Source organism: Rhinopithecus roxellana, chromosome 14 (genome assembly GCF_007565055.1).
Source record: "Rhinopithecus roxellana isolate Shanxi Qingling chromosome 14, ASM756505v1, whole genome shotgun sequence".
Taxonomy (NCBI): domain Eukaryota; kingdom Metazoa; phylum Chordata; class Mammalia; order Primates; family Cercopithecidae; genus Rhinopithecus; species Rhinopithecus roxellana.
This window is the reverse complement of record NC_044562.1, coordinates 86126469-86144497: the sequence shown is the minus strand read 5'-3', so window position 1 is coordinate 86144497 and position 18029 is coordinate 86126469. Positions and strand designations below refer to the sequence as shown.

General features: G+C 38.3%; 1 protein-coding gene across 3 annotated transcripts in view; it reads left to right on the top strand.

Annotated features, from left to right (window-relative positions):
* The window catches only part of SATB2 (SATB homeobox 2), a 202135-nt gene that overhangs the window by 163244 nt on the left and 20862 nt on the right, over positions 1-18029 (top strand). For all 3 annotated transcript variants that reach the window (XM_010373689.2, XM_010373697.2, XM_030917024.1), the window contains one exon: positions 304-501. In XM_010373689.2, coding sequence (XP_010371991.1) covers positions 304-501 — 198 coding nt within the window. The remainder of the gene's footprint in view (positions 1-303; positions 502-18029) is intronic.

Genomic DNA, 18029 nt, shown 5'->3' with positions numbered 1-18029 from the left:
CTTTTTCTGAGAACAGGTAACTATAATCTTGCTTATCTTTTACAGAGAAACTGCAATTGAGAATATATTCTATAGGCAGAGTGATACGATATCTAACAAGAGGACAGATTCTTGGGCAGTGGTATAACCACCTATGTGGTCAGGGGTTGGTTTTTAGAGTCAGATTGTTCCAGTGTCTCCCCAGGTTGGTGGAAACAATTTTGACAGAAAAAGATGTACTGTGATGGCACTGGACCACAGTCAAGGCCCCCTCAGCTCCTCTGCACTCTGCAGGTTAATGCAAGCGACCTCCTCTCTCTCCAGGGCTGGCTGTGTGAACTGCTCCGCTGGAAGGAGAACCCAAGCCCAGAAAACCGCACCCTCTGGGAAAACCTCTGTACCATCCGTCGCTTCCTGAACCTTCCCCAGCATGAGAGGGACGTGATCTACGAGGAGGAGTCAAGGCATCACCACAGTGAACGCATGCAACATGTGGTCCAGCTTCCACCTGAGCCAGTGCAGGTCAGTGTCTCCGACTCCCGCATCCCACCTGAGCAGGGCTCTCTGTGCCAGCAGTAGCTGCTGAGGGTTTGAGTAGCACACACCACACCAACTTCTGTTAGAGGGTGTCACATGCCAGGTCCCAAGTACGGAAGATGCTGTTGTCACAGTGGGTACTGTGTGTATATTTGTGTGTGTACATGCGCGCATGTGTGTGTACGTACACACAAAGAAAAATGACTGAGAAGTTGAATGCCAAAGACAACTGCTTTCCTGAGAGCATTTTACTTGTGGGATTATAAAGCCAGAGCATTCACGGAGAATTAAATCTCTTGATCGGAAAACATCATTTCCATCAGTTCATTTTCTATAAAAAACCTGTGAAGTAGTTTTGCATCCAAAATCCCTCAAAGAATGTTTGATTAGACTGAGGAAAAGAAATAGCCACATGACCTAGGGAATACCATTGAACTCATCTGAACCTTGAGAGACAGATTGTGACAGATTCTTAGAATTTTAAGATGAGATTTTGCTGTCCTTGGTTACGTCTCATTTAGAAATCTGCCTTCCTTTGGATTGCATGTTTTGTTGGCTTAGGTTTTGCTCTCATTGAGAGAAATAATATTGCTTTGCCATAGTAATTGAGTTTAACTACTGACACTTTCCATAATCTAAAATTAATTGCTTTCAAGAAGAAATATTGATTGAGATTTCCAACATTTGGCCCCCTAGAGTTTGGCCCACAAATTGTTGTGGTAGGTTATAAGATGGGCCTGCTGCCCAGTACCCTCAATTTCAGCTGCCACCAAAGAGGACCCTTCGGCCTCTCTCTCAATCTCCTGAAGTAAGAAAAAGAAAGTTGACATGGAGTGCATGTGTGCACATGTGTGTGCAGAATGGAAGAGGAGAAGACAAAGGGAGAGTGAGGCACGGTTTCTTGATAAAAATAGAGAGGAGTGGTGAGGGGTGCAATAAAACACCCCACCCTGAGGTTCCTGTCTCCTTTCCCCTCGCTCCCCCTCACACACTTGGGAGAGAAGCCAGAAGTTAACACATCTTTATGTCACTTTTCATCTAAATGTCGTCATCTCTGCCAATGATTTTGTGCTATGCTTTTGTGTTATTGTTGGTCAGTTTCCAGGGACAAAGTCACAGAGTGAATTGCCCAAACTTAATAGTAGAGGCAGTCTCTTGCAATATCCACAGTGATCCCAGAGTTGGGGATGGGGATGGGGGTGATGAGGGTGCGCAGCACATACTCACCCTTCGGGACTCACCCTCCCCCTTTCCTCCTTGGTCCTTTTCTGACCAAGGCCTCATCCACCACCAGGGCACCTCCCTTTAGATAATTAAACCCATGTACTGAGCCACACAGAGCAGTGGCTTTCAGACTTTGAGATTTAATTGAAATTAAAATTAAAGAGGGGCCCATTATAGGCTTTCCAACCTTTTATTTTAGAAAACAAATTTATTTGAAAAGTTTTAGGGAAGCTCTTATTTACTATCAATATCATTTCATAACATACTCTTTGATAGCAGACAGATTAATGAAATGGATAGCCTCAGACAAAAGATCATGTAAACGGTACAGTTCAGCCGTGTGAAAATCTATCACTCCCCCAGCATCCCCACCGCTTTTTTTTTTTTTCTCATTTTGATGTGAACTGTATTAGATTTCTGTCTTGAACCAACACAAGGCCAAGGACTTGCTTCAGGGAACCACTGACTTTGCGTGGAATTTTTATTCAGGGCCTATCTTAGTTCAGTACAAGTTAAATAGAAATAAAGCAGCAAGGAAAAAGCAATTTATTCCACATATTAATCACAGCTCATTTTAATCATAAGATGGTGATAAAGTTGCAAACTTAGAGAAATTTGAGATAAAAGTAATAAAATGCATTGTTTGTTATAATTGAGGGCCTCCCTTCATCTGGATGACAGCTCTTATACCATACCTGTCTGATTTTTATCCATAAATTATCATCTTGTTGGGCCCTTTGTTTATTGGTAGCTAAAAGTTTATTTAACATAATATTTTGTCTTACAGTTGACCAGTTTGAGTACAGGAAATCTCAGAAGCAGACAGTCAATTGATTTATGAGTTTTATTATCTTTTCTATTAATATGTCAGAACTAGAGTATGCTGACAATATTTAATGGCTAAGCATGAATCTATAATTTTTCTTTTCAGTTTTAAGCATCTTGTGGCTATTAACATTAACTTCTGATATCACTAAGAGAGATGCACTTATTTTATAAAAGGTTATTCCCATCACTCAGATCTTAGCTAAAGAGTTTACAAATTAGGTAATTTTCTCTAAAGTGAATTTGCCTCAGCCATTGACCTTGAGCCCATAACTACTGTGAAACTCATCAGCACATCATTTTTTTTTAACATTATGCCTATATCTGAGTGACACTGCTTTGCAATGTTGAATTTATGTCTGTCAGCAAAATACAAAGCTGTGGATTGTTTATTACAGTCATAATATGAAAAGTGAAGAAAAATAACTGACACTAGACAGCAGAACTCTTGAGACTAGAGAATACAGTTGGCACAGCCTCAGTGACTTGGGGAGGGCTGTATTTAAAAACATACTAAGCTACTACAAAAAGGTCTGTAATTGTCCAAAAGTCAAGGACTCGGGGTTGGTTGGAATTCACTTGGGGCTTTCATATCAACTAAATTTTTAGTGAGATACAGTTACTTACCTGTTTTAGAAATCTTAAAAATTCATATGTAGGGTAATATTAGTTTGGTGATGTTACATTTTTGTCTAATTAGATAGGAAATGTGCCATTATTAAATTGTTAACTATAGGTGAAATCAGTGATTATTAAGAGCTTCTGATATAGCAGCATATTAAAAAACACGTAAGTCCTCTTCACTTGTGGTCATGGAAGTGTGCCATTTAAATTTCTTTAGGTAATTAGGGTACACTATTCCCAAATTTTTCATAAATGGTAAAGATATGAGGCAGTGATTTCCGTGCGTAATTACCCACCAGATTAATCTGTTGTATTAGGGTCCCACAGAGGTACTGGAATAAAAAGAGAGAACTTTGCATGGCTCCTCCTCCATTTGGTGCTTTCTGTGATATTGAGAAGTCCCTTAGAGTCACAGCCTCTCTTCTTACAGAAGTGAGGAACTTTTTCTTACTGTTTGTGTGCAAATGGAGTTGACAAATGGATAGTTTTTTATTGTCTGCAGATGTGTTTCTGTTAAGCCCACAAAAGGTTTAGAAATTGTAAGCCCTTGTTTTTTAAGTTCAGGGGCACATGTACAGGTTCATTACATAGGTAAACTTGTATCATGGGGACCTCTTGCACAGATATTTCATCACCTAGGCATTAAGCCTAGTACCCATTAGTTATTTTTTGGACCCTCCCCATCCTCCCACCTTTTACTCCTCTATGGGTCCCTCAAATCCACACTTAAAAATTAGAAGATATCCGGCCAGGCGCAGTGGCTCACGCCTGTAATCCCAGCACTTTGGGAGGCCGAGGCAGGAGGATCAGGAGGTCAGGAGATTGAGACCATCCTGGCTAACACGGTGAAACCCCATCTCTAGTAAAAATACAAAAAATTAGACGGGCGTGGCGTCTAATACAGGGGGCACCTGTAGTCCCAGTTACTCGGGAGGCTGAGGCAGGAGAATGATGTGAACCCAGGAGGCGGAGCTTACAGTGAGCCGAGATTGTGCCACTGCACTGCAGCCTGGGCGACAGAGTGAGACTCCGTCTCAAAAAAAAAAAAAAAAAAAAAAAAAAAATTAGAAGATATCACATAAAATCTAGAAAGTCAGAAGATGTGATCTAAGCTCAGAGTTTTATGTGGCTGGAGTCAATGTCCTTTCTGCAGGGCACACACTTGCTGTCCTGCTGCCCTGGTCCCTGTCTCCCCTCCTTTGAGTGCACATGCATATATAGCTGTCATTTGATTTCTTGAGGCATGTATCCTGTCGGGTCACCTGACCACCTCATCAAAGCCACAAGTAAGTGCCTTTGCCGCATGGCTCCAATTTCTTTGATGGTAGCTATTATATGCCATTTCTTTTTATATTAATTTATTATAATTTTATAATCCCAACACAATTTTTTGCGTGCTGAAGTTCATGTTTGATGGCGTTTCTCTTCAGAGATGAAGCAAGGTTATAGTTGAGATCACGCTGGGCCTGAGCCACTGAGGGACGTCGTCAGCCCCAGAGATTCATCAGCCCTGGGAGAATGAGGCGGTTCTTCCTTGGGAATTTGGATTTCTCCAGGTGTTGTGTAGCTTTGATGTCATATTGAATTATCTGGTTTATCCAGCTTTCTCTTTAGTATTCTCAGTCTATTCAGAAACCCTGATTTAAGCCCCTGCTTTTGGAAGCTAGTTCTTCAGGATCTGAACACACTTTGTGAGCTAGATCCTGTCACATCATGAATCCAGAGTTGGACCAGCATTGCCCCAGAGGGGTGAGAATTGGTTCCTGGGGAGCATAAATGTCTTAGATTCACAGTGGTTTGTGACCTTCCAAAGGAACTTAGTACATAAAGAGATAATATCTCTCTGGTATTAAAATTTCATAAAGAGGGGCCATGATTAGACAGAAATGCCCCGAAAGCCTTCTGAGGGGACAGTAGTGAAACACAAGTTGAGAAATACTAATCTACATAATGTTTCTAGTCCATATGTAGATAGCACAGAGGAGAGACCTTGTAAGGCAAACCAAACCAAAGCATTTCATGAAAAAGAGGAAATAAATTCTGTTTTTCACCTTGAAAGTTTGAAGACAAAAGTATTCCTGTGGTTGTAGCGATTTTTCTCGCAATGGTTATTATAACCCAAGGCCCTGTGCTGAATGGATATTCTCAGCTTAGAATAAAACACTGGTTAGTTTAGGTTCATTACTACCAACTCTATTTTACAATTGGAAAAACTGGAACAGAGATGTCAAGCCTTGCCTGAAGCCAGGGTTGCCAGTGGAATGAAAACACAGATGATTTTGGCATCCAGTCTTTCCTCTGACCACACTTCCCTCCTCATGCAGGAGAGAAGAGAGGACATTGCTCATGCTATGACTAGGTCACTGAGTGAGGGTGATTAGGGAGCACTTGCCAAATTGTTCCTGTCTGTGTCATTTGTGCTTTATTGTGTTTCCACCACACTGTTTCCATGGGTTATTTTGTAAGTTCAGGAATTCTGAGCTTGCTGCTGTGTGGTTTCCTGAGAAGTACTTGTTTTAAAATTCCATGCCGTACATTGAATAAGAATGTGAGACCCGGTTAGTGACAGTCAGACACCAGCATTATCCCTTGACTTGTCTGGGTTATTTCTCAGGCTATTTTCAACATTTTCTAAGCCACAGACTCCCTATCATTGGTAGCGACCAATAATTCTCAACCAGGGGAGATTTTGCTTCCATGGGATATTTTGGCAATATCTGGAGTCATTTTTGGTGATTATAATTTTGGGGGTGCTACTGGCATCTAGTGGATAAAGGTCAGGGATGCTGCCAAATATCCCACCATGCACAGGGCAGCCCCCCAAAACAAAGACTTATATGATCTACAATGCCAAGAATGAAGGCTTGTACCAGTAATTGCCTGACAGTGAAAGATAAAAAATCGTTAGTATTTCTGAGGCTGATTCTGAGTTTTTTCTATTAAAAAACTCAGTAATAATAACAATGGTGACACTGCTGCTGCCTCTCCTTCATCTTCCTTCCTCTTCCTCCTCCCTTCTTCCTCCTCCCCTGCCTCCTCCTTTTCCTTCTTCTCTGGCAGTAAGTAGCCTTTTTTAGAGCCAGGTTTTCAAAATGTGAGATTTTCACATGTCTTATCTTCTTCAGTTATTGTGAACAACCAAAGGGGTGGTTGGTTTTTATCTATTAATACTTTCACAGATGAGAAATTGAAGCTTAAAGAAGTTAAAGTAACTCGCTCAAAGTGAGAACTTAAATTCACATCTGTCTACCTTCAGAGTCTGACTTTTATCGTGTGCTGGAAAGCACTGCTAACGTGCGACAGCCAGCATTCCCTGAATACTTACTATTAGCTGTCTGCTGTAATGCAGAGCTGTTTATGAGATCTTCATTTTTAACCATTCACTGAGTAGATCTAGTTCTGTGAGTTTTCTTATTTACAGGACACCTAATGCACTGAAACCCACAAACCATTGGTGTGATGTCAAAGAACTGATGTGACTGAAATTTTTACCTTTCATAACTGCTTTGGCATTTTTGAGGTGGCTTCAGAATGTGCCTCTTACATCGCTAATGTTCAAGGGCACTTCAGATTTACCTCTCAGCCCTGGGAATCTGACCCTGATTTTCTACTCCAGCTGCACAGACTGTATCTTGATTTGTAAACTTGCTTCCTGAAGGACATCTTCCAGGAAAATAAATAAACTAATTAATCCATTAAGAATGTTTGCAAATTTTCTCACCAGGTTACTGGAATTTTTCTTTCACCTTGGATTCATTCCAAGCTCCTATTCAAAGCCTACTGTGTGAATGTGGCTGCAGAGTTTTGAGTCCCCATGCTAGTCCTGAGGAGAGATGCAAATGAATACTTGCATTTGTAATGAAATATTGTAGCAGTTGGGTAGAAGTAGGCCCTCACTTGGGAAAATGTTGGGAGCTCCTGCCTGTCAGTGAGGCCACACTAGCATTTTTCATGTTGATATTATGTTATCCTGTATGTATTTATTCAACTTGAAGAGCATCCTTGATGTTTTATATTACTAGTTTTTCAACAGGTCAAAAATTTAAAATTTGTCATTCAGGAATATAAAGAAATTTGGAAGTCATTTGTTATCAATTCTTTTTACTCTAAGAGACAGACATTTTCATCTTGGTTTTACCTTCCAAAGTGTACTGAACAGGTTTCCTTTAGTGATAATCAGAAAGCTGAAAAAGTTCACAGTCAGTAGATTAGATATTAGCTATGCCTTTGTTTTACCTAGAGATTTTTTAAAACTCTAAGAAACTGTAAAATTTAGAAAGTAGGCAGGCAAAGTAGGCCAAAGAAAATTACAGTTTCTTAAAGTTGTCAACTTATTTTCTTTTACAAGACAAATTCCAGCTTAATAATTGGAGATGTATTAAAAGAAATTGAGGATGCTAGAACTTCATGAAAATCCAGGTATAGGACTCTGAGTACAGTTAGGTTTCTCTGAACCTGGAACTGGGAATTCAGCAGCTGCCATTTATGGATTCACCTTCTCCTTTGCCATCCTGAACATAGCATTACCTCTTTCTTGTGTCAGCTTCTTTCCACTGCAAGCTTTTCTTCCAAGCATCATCTGATTTACCATCTTCTGTATATCTCTGTCTACCTTGTAACTTCTGCATACTACTCATAGTGTCTCTGCATTATAATTCTGCCTCCTCCACACCCTGGCCTGCCCACAGTTCATTCTGTACCTTATGACTTTTTCCCATGTCTTTGTCAAACTCACTTTCTCTTGCATACTCCATATTTACTACTTTAAGTTCATCTAAGAGGAAAGTTGACCCCTCCTGAAGGTTGATTTTCTTGGCATTCAATTTCCAATCAGTCATCTGAATGCCTAATTTGGAAGGCATTGCATTTTAAAGAGAGAGCTTTGTTGGGCAAAATATTAGAATGACCTGAAGAAGAAGAGGAAGTAGAAAGCCATCTGGCCATAACGCACTTATAGGTAACCTGTGAATGAGCTGTCTTTGGGCTGGAAAGTTAGGGCCTTTTAGTGGAACGTGGGTTCTAGGACCCTGCAGTTACCAGGGTAAAAGAATACAGGTATGATTATCAAGTCTAGAACAAACCTTTCATTATCAAGGGAGATTCATATGACTTCTTGTTTAATGTTTAAAGTTGGTGCTGTGGGCATGCAAGTAGTAGGAAACCAGTGCCTAAAGGTGATTTTCAGTTCCGTGTGTGTCCAGAGTATTCTACCTTTTTATTCTATTACAGCTCTTCTAACATTTGTCATGTAGTCACATATGTTTAGTGAGTGTCCTGTAGAAGCTAATAAATATTAAATATAAATTTTTATAGTAGTCTCTTCTGGTTCTGCTTATGTTTTTTTTAAAGTCAGTTCAACATTTTACTAGGCTTATCATTTTAATTACTGGAGTTAGCTTTTCATTCATCATGGAGTAGTTCTATTATTTTTGCAAAGCAGAACTCCTCCTATGAGTGACTGGACCTCCATAACACACCGCCTTCCAAATTCAACATTCAGAGTTAGTTGCTGGTTGGAAGCGAAATGTCAAACAGCTGAGTTCCACTTCCTTCAGTCTTTTCCTGCCTTCTGGGAACATAGAGAACTCTGGTTTCTTGAGTAGCTTGTTCTTCCATAATTGCTATGTTTCTTTAAATAATAGTCTATTTTTTAAAATAATAGTCTAATTTTTATATTCTGCATTTTTGAAAGGCAATACAATTCCTACACCTTACCCTCTTGGTTTTTAGATCCTAAAATTGAATAGAAGACACTTTGTCTAGTGCTTCCCTATAGGTAAAGGGAAGAATCACAGTCAGTTGTGTCATTGATATCGGTACAAAAAGTCCTCATGAATACAAGCCCAGTCTCAGAAACCACTAAAATTACTAATATATATTGTCTTTCTACTTTAATAGGATATTGAGATTTTTAAAGTTTTTAAGTTTTGGGATAGCAAGGTACTCCTTAGACATGTTTTCATATCTTTTTCCTTCTGGTGATAGTAAATGAAACCAGGTATAATATTAAACCTTTAGTGCCTTGACTTTTTTTTTTTTTTGGACATTTTGGTAGGAAAATAAAACTAAACAGAATGCTTTTGAATATAAAGCTTCATTGGCTTTCTTTTCTAATATTGCTTTAGAATTTGTTAGGTGCTGGTTTTGCTGTTGTCCTATTGGTCAACTCAATGTTGCTATTTATCCCCTTCCCCTTCCCCTTCCCCTTCCCCTTCCTTCTCCCTCCCTCCCTGCCTCCCTCCCTCCTTCCCTGCCTCCTTTTACTTACTTTAAAAAAATATATGAAACACTCTTTAAACCTAAAAGAAGGCAGTGGCTAGTACATTTTGTGAAAGGGCAAACTGATTAAATTGAGTAGCATGGAGCAACAAGAAAATAGATAGAGACTAAGATAGAAAGTGCATTAAAATGCATCCTTCTTTCCCTTCCCACCCACAAAAAAACAACAACAATAAATCTAAACTAAAATTGAGGCACTTGTAAATATTGATGTGTCATAGTTCTAAGTCAAGTGCCTTGTCACATTTCATCTGTGAGAGGGCAAACCACATTCCTTTATACTTGTGTAGATAGCTAGCAAAGTCTGGCTTTTGGAAAAAAATGATTCAATTTCATTGATAAGCCTGTTCTTAGGCTTCAGGTTATAGACCTGATTGAGAAGATGGGCCATTTTTATTCTCACATTTTTACTTATTCATTCAATAAATATTTGTGGAGTTTCTTGAATATGCCAAGTTCCAGGTACCACATACCTAACAGTGGAAAAAAAAAACAAAATTTCACATGTACATTGAGCAGTTTTCTCTTTTATTCAGAATGTATTTTTAAATAGACTTCCATTTTCCCTCTGGCTACCTTGCATTATTCTAGAATTCAGACTGTAAATTAGTGGAATTCACAGGTTCTATTTCTTCCTCTGATCTTGACCCTGGGTGACATCTTTCTGCTTCTGTTTTTCTAGCTGTTTCTAGAATAGACAGGCAGTATCTCTGAAACATGTAAGCTTCTCAGTGATGAGATTACTTTAAAAGAACAAAGTGTGGCTATTTGAAGGTATCAAACCAAACAGACCTTCTGAGTCTATTCTGTAGAGTCCAAAGTGATTTACATAGCTCTACAAAGAATGGCATCTGTTGATTAATGATCAAGTTGGCATTTTTAAAAACAGTTTGGATGGAAAACAGATAGATAATAAACATGTCCACTCCAACCCTTATTTCTCCCTGACCACACAGATACTTCTCTTTTTTTGTCCTGCTCATATTTATTCTGTCCAGCCAGAATGACTTCTCCAAGTTAGCCACCTTATTTACTTGGCACTGAGGTATGGGTTAATTCATTGTTAGCACCTGAACCAAGCCACCTGGCTCATTTGGTGTGCCTTTAATAAAGCTGTGGTCCTTGGAAAGTTAGGTGTGTGAACTAGTCCCTCTTAACAATGAGCTGTTATGGCAGAAAGTCACATGCTGTTCTACGAAGATGGAAGCCTTCTTCACATTTTCTATTTCAATTTCTACCAGAGTACTTCTCATTGATAATTTTTGATTTCAAAGGTATTCATCATCATTGCAGAAAAACAGAAAAGAACATCTGCAGAGAAGGGCTTCCCCACCTGGGTCAATGAAGTTCTCATTATTTCACTCTGTTTGGTCAGTGTACTTGTTTCACATACTTTGATTTGGGCCCAATCACTCACACAAGGTCATAAATCTAGGAGGTAATTAACAGTTGAAATAGGGGATGAGGGTAGCTTAAGAAGCTCAGTCTCAGTTGCTTTTCTGAGAATACAAGGCTACATGCTGGGGATCTGGACTCAACAAACTCGATCTGCAAATACGTACTAATATAGTCATGGTTAAAGCATTTTGGACTGTCTGACAAAAAAAAATATTTCAGTACAAAGTAAAACATCCAAATGGAAATATAAGTTATTTTAACCTCCATTTTTTCTTTTTTAAAAAATACTTAAGTAGTATAAGTTGTCAAAGAGCTTATTCAAGTGGACTGAAATATTATCTCTGCTGGAAGCATGGCGAGGTTTTTGGATAGAGAGGAAAGGCCACTGGACCTTCAGATCTGGGTTTGAATTCTAGGACTATCACTGAAACTGGAGCTCTGATGTTGTAGAGGCTGCTTAAAATTTCTGAAACTAATTTGTGAGAATAATCCCAAATTGATAGGGTTATTTGAAGTTTATATGAGATGGTGATTGCATAGAAGGCACCTGAGAAATGTTAGTAGGTTCTGAGCATTATTAGTAGTAATCTTAAGGATAAAGGGAATAATTCTTACTCAAAAGAGCCCAGAATTGAATCAAGGATGGTGTCAGCCTAGAATTTTATATTCAGCAAGATACAGGAGCATGCCTCGCCTCTATCGTTTGCATATAGTACAATTGTTTTAAGACAGATTTAGAGACTCAGCTGTCTGGTTTCATATGGCCTTCTTACATTTTAAGCTCTTTTAAAAGTCATTGTAACTTACTTAAAAGTTAAGTGAGAACTTTTCTTCTCAGCTCTGAATGAAATCCTTCTGTAGAGCATAATAAAATGCCATTGGGTATGACAAAAGTTGGTTAGTGCTTTTTTTTTTTTTTTAATGTTTTTAAGCTTAAAAAGCAAAAAGGCTACTTCAGCCGCTGCATCATCTCTGAGACTTCTGCTGTCCTTGCTACCCATTAGTATTCACAAAGCTGTGAAAGAGCCATGTAGTGATGATGTTTGAGACTCTTTGGTGCGGTATTAAATAGGCATCTCCCACATTAGCAGCTCTGTGCTGGTCTTGATGGATTCAAACAAGGGAAAATAAATATTCTCTGGTGTTGAGTTCCTTAGAGGCTACCAGGAAGATGAATTCAGGCTACCAGAAGATGAATTAGGATATGAAGTGACAAGTAGAGTGAAGATGCAGAACTTGCTGTGACCTCAGGACTCTCTTCAGTGGGACCTCTGTGCTGAGAATAATAATGGCCTATTTTCACATGTATGACTCTTTCGGGCATGACCACCTGGAATTCTACCTCTTTCTCTCCCATGTATGCAGGTAAACAGGAGTGGACTTACGTACACTAGTGTCACTGTAGAAGGAACATAGGATCAGCTCTAATTTACTCAAACCAAACGAATACAAAAGAGTAAAACATTTGCAAATTTTACTATTTTAACTATTGATGGCAACAAATTATTTGAAGTGTAGTTCACAGCAAATACATAACCAGTCATGGCTTTATAAATGAAAGCCACAGGGCAATGAATATAACCATTTGATTTTAATTTTAAAAAATTGTATCTTGCTTGTATAATAGTAAAAACAAACAAATGCTTCTTTTGAAATTACAGTTTTCTGTTTATAAACTTCGAAGTGCATTTAAAATAGATGAGTGGGATTTACTTAAGGCTAAGTATAGTATGGCTTTCAGGTTAAAAAGTTTCCAAATACTTAAAATTTTTCTATATGATTATTGCCCCCACACTCAGGATTTCTGTGTGTTGTTTCGGAGACCAGAGCATCTTAAAAAGAATAAATATTACTCTCTATCTCTAGTTTCAATGAAACTTTGACTCCATAGGAGAAAAGATGACATGGTAAAGGAAAGGGTACTGTAAGTGACATGAAGTATAGTCCTAGGGGTGAGTGTGTGACCTTGGATGAGGCATTTCACTCTGAATTTCCATCAACCATTTTGTTTTCTTTTGTTTGTTTGTTTGAGACAGGGTCTTACTCTGGTTGCTCAGGCTGGAGTGCAGTGGCATAATCATGGCTCATAGCAGCCTCTACCTCCTGGGCTTGGGGGTTTCTCTCTTCTCCCACCTCAGCCTCCAAAGTAGCTGGGACTACAGGTGCACACTACCATGCCTGGCTAATTTCTTCTATTTTTAGTAGAGATGTGGTTTCACCATGTTGCCCAGGCTGGTCTCGAACTCCTGGACTCAAGCAGTCTACCTGCCTCAGCCTCCCAAAGTGCTGGGATTACAGGTGTGAGCCACTGCGCCTGGCCTTCATCTACTGTTTTCTAAATTATTGCAACATGAGTTAGGTGATTGCAGAGACCCCTTGTATCTAAAACACTCATCCTGTGAGTTGGCTCATCCATTTCTAATTCCATTTGCGTATTTTAATGAGGGTATAAAATACAACAACAACAAAACAAAACAAAAACACTTTGCTCGTGGGAGGTTCAAATGCATTTTGGAGAAACAAATTAGCAACACTATAACAGATTATGAACATCTTATATTGGACTCAGAGACCCAGTTGATTTTCTTATGACTGATAGTTTTGGCAATTGCAAGAGAAAGCCAGCCACTGAGTTTTAAACTGTCGTAACCAAACCTACCTACTGTGGCTTCTCAGCTGTTTCTGTTTAGTGTGGAAATCTAATGTAGCTGAAAACTACTGCTGATTTTTATTAAGTTGAAGTCTGGAACTTCCCCTTGTAATGATAGAAAAGCACACTTTCAATTAAAGGAAAACTGCCAAAGTTCTGAAATTCATTTATTTTATTATTACTTGGTTTGACCCTAGAAATGGGAGATCAAGCAAACTAGATAGGTTTGACAGTTCTAAGGTCACAAGTTCAATTTCCTCACAAGTTGTTTCTAGATCAAATTCACTGCAAATCATATAACCCTTCACCTTTTGATGTAGAATATTTTATGGAATTGTAGATCACATTGGGGTCATCCTAATAATCACTTTGGGCCTGAGAAAATGACAGGTAAGTCAGGCCAGGCAAAGGAATTCAGTGAGCAAGTCTGAGAAGCAGTATGTGGCTTGTCAGAGGAGACCAGCACAGTGGTCTCACTTCTTCATAGTAGAGTCAGAGTATGCTGGAGAAAGCCTACTCTGGCTCGCAGAAGCCAATTGTTAATTTTTTAGGAATTTCAAAAGCTGGTTGTTACACCATTGGCAGCATGAAACTGGCTGTGGTGGGATTATTCGCACTACAAAAACTGGTGGATTATCCAATTGGGGCTTTTTTTTTTTTTCTTTAGAGACCCAGTTGTTAAATATTTGCCAGCGCAACACTGAGTAGACTCCAGTTAACTTTTTTATTTCAAGCTCTGTGGCCATCCGTGTATTATTTATTTTTTATAAACAAAACTTGCTGAAAACAATTGTATGAAAGAAAAGTCAGGTGTTTCCAGAACTGATTGTCTGATTGGTAATACAGCTCATTACCACCCAGATAATAAAAAGAGTTTATTTAAATAGCAGTTTTTTCTACTCTTTCCTTGTTATGCTTTCCTTTAGTTTAAATTTATTTCTTCATGTTCAAACATATTTATCTTTGTATTTCTTTCTTATGTAGTGTACAAAGCTCACTTGAGTATCTGCTTGAATCAACTTTGTAGAATCTTGTAGCATAATGGGTCCATAATTTGTGATTTCCTAGTGCCAAACACCCAAGATATTTGAGGACTCCAGGTAGAAAACAGGAACAAATTAACAGTTATTTTTTTAGATATGACAGACTCAAACAGTACACCTCAAAATTGAGTCCATTATTTTTTAAAAAAGTAAATTAGGGGCCGGGCACAGTGGCTCAAGCCTGTAATCCCAGCACTTTGGGAGGCCGAGACGGGCGAATCACGAGGTCAGGAGATCGAGACCATCCTGGCTAACATGGTGAAACCCCGTCTCTACTAAAAAAAATACAAAAAACTAGCCGGGTGCGGTGGCGGGTGCCTGTAGTCCCAGCTACTCGGGAGGCTGAGGCAGGAGAATGGCCTAAACCCGGGAGGCAGTGCTTGCAGTGAGCTGAGATCTGGCCACTGCAGTCCAGCCTGGGTGATAGAGCGAGACTCCGTCTCAAAAAAAAAAAAAAAAAAAAGCGTAGGGAGCTAAAATCTATGATGTGAACTCTTAAAGATAAATATATGTGAATATGGAAAGGTATTCCTGTTTCTGTTATGATCAAAATGAGTAGAAGTTGCTAAAGTGAACATGTACCACACATAAGTGCAGTATTCACATGCAAGGATTTTTTTTAGTATAGTGTTTTGCATTTCATTTTTTTAACAATGCATGTCAATAGTGTACTCAAAAATGTGGTAAGAGAAGAGTGGCAAGGAATTTTGGTGGGCCAATGCCAAATATTTCCATGTGGTGTAATTTAGGGCTATACTTTTGAGAGGAACTCTTATTTGGGTGCATCATGGGAAATGAAAACCTCCCAAGGAGATAGGAGCTAAAATAGTTAAACAGCATACCTAGTAAGTTAACATAGTAATGAAAGGAAAGAACCAAATTAACTGATTCTTTGGTTGTAAAACATAACCTGGATCAAATGCATCAGGATATTCTGTCAGTTGACAATTCTTCAATAGATCTTCGTATTAGAACTACCAATTTACCAGGAGAGAAGAAATTTTCTTGTCATTTTGTTGATAAGAAATCAACCAATTTGAGTCCCTAATACAGATGTAATAGAGGTGGCATGCTGTACTTTGATGATCTCTATATATTTGCATATATGAAGCAGAGCAGTACTTTCTACCATATGAACATGTAACTGTCATCTGTGTTCTGGGTTGCCATTCCTCACATATAGAAAGTGTATGTAATCAGTTCCTATTTCATGTCATATTCATCTGCATTTGCCACATTTCAAAGATTAGTCGGAAACATCTTGGCAGAGATGGGAAACGCAGAGTTACTTATAAATTCCAGAGCTACAAAGACACAGACCAAACATACGATATTAATAACTAGTTTGGGGGGAGCATTAAAAATTAGATTAATTATTTAGAAAGTTGAAAGTATTTGTGATAATTTTTCTCTTCTTGAAAGGAAATAGATGCTGAGTTTTGTGTTTTGTTTTCTCCCACCCTCAGACGTTTCCTTTCTCCCCCCTTTTCATGTTTTGAATTAAAAGCTAAAGACAGGCTGAAAGGGTGTATATATAACTGCAAGAAGGATGTGGTACGTCATGGCAGTGGTTTGTGATCTCACAGACATGGTGTCAGAGACTGAATACCAAAAGCGAATCCTCAGCTTCCAATGGATTTACTTGAAATCCTTCACCCTTGTAGCATATCATGGGTAATAGCATATCATGGATAATTACATTTTTACAGATGGTAGAGAAAATCATTTTGACACACACATAGTATTTTCCAGCCAGACCAACTTTTCAATCTTTTACATTTTTCATGCATTAAGGCCCATATTTTCTTTGTTTATTAAAAAAATGTTATCATCAATAATAGGTTTGGTGTGTGGTCAACTTCTGAATAGAAAATACTAAGAAAGACCCCTTTTTTTCCTGTTGCCCCCAAGTCAAACATTTGATACCTTTTCCTTTGTAGAAGTTTGGGCTACTCATGTTTTCGATTAAGAAAGTTATGGCAACCAAATTTTCATGGAGATTTTTAAGAGCTTTGGTCATTTTTCAGCTTATTGCTATGTATAATAGAATGAATTATGTTTGGTGGCAAATCACTAGGAAAAAAAAAAAACAGGAGAAAAACTCACAGGAGAAATACTATCATTGATTTCTTTGCTACTATACTACTGTCCAATAAAGTGAATGCTGGCTGCATGAACCTAGAAAAGGCTGTCCTCACTAGCCATTCACCTGCATCAAAATTCCAGGGAACAGGAAAAAATTGGGGAACAGTATTCTCTCTTCTTAACCTTTTGTGATCAAATGTGGTATTTCATTTTGAAAATGAGATTAATTCCCCTAAGGCTTTTGAAACTTTAATAATACACAATAAATAAAATCATATCTAATAACTCAACAGTTTCATTTGACACCATCATCTAGCTGTACTGCAACTGCAGAAACATAAATACTTGCAGGCTTCAAAAGCCCTGTTTCTATTTGCTAAATAAACTTGGCTGGCTTAAAATTCCTCTGTGTACCGTCATTAATACAATCTACTTTGACAGCATTTAATTAAAGTGCTTTTTCTCTATTAAATTCATTAAAAGTTCTCCTCCACTCCCCAATGTATAACTGCTTTCCAGATGCTGAGTGGCAAGGACCTATAAGCCTCGCTTTAAATAACTTCTCATTTCTCTTTGTAAAGTGTTTATTACATTCAATTTAGAAACTGTTAAATATGGCTTAGAAAGGAAGTCAGATTCCAAGACATGTTCTCTATCCCTTTAGCCATCTCTTTAAAAACAAATGTTAGTTTAACTCATCTGAATAAGCATTTATTATCTGCATATTTTTCTTATATTCTGTCAACACTGTTAGACATTTAAACTGATAGATAATAAAGATATGATTTCCACATCAGGGTTGGGGGATTTGCATTAGTTCTAATGCATTGGTACATGGCTTGAATACGTTTGCCTGCCCAGATTCAGGGAGAGTAAGCGTAGCAGTCTCATATTAATAGATTATTGACAGTTTAATGTCTTGGCACCTACTTAGCCCATGAAGTATAATAACCAGGAAGCTGTCTGATATGAAAGCCGTCAATAGCATTTTCAATCAAAACCTTTCAGTTAATTGCTGGTTGACCTTAGAGATTTCCTTTAGGCAATAGCATTCTTGATGTAGACCAAAAGGACCATATTGATTTGTAGAGTTTATTCAGAGATGATTATTTAATACCCATTGCTCCACTATATATGGTAAATTTTGCCTTTTCTGTTTCTGCCATATGAAGTGGTTTTATTTTAGCATTGCTTTTCACAAATATTCTTTTTACCTGCTCTTCTTTCAAAATATCCCATTAAATCTGTTCTAGTCTCAGAAATAGAAAGTTTGGAATTTTGAGGGTACCCTTGATCAAGTGGTTTTTGGTTTTTTTTTTGTTTTTGCTTTTCGTTGTTGGTTTTGTTTTGTTTTGTTTTGTTTTGATTGAGTCTTGCTCTATCCC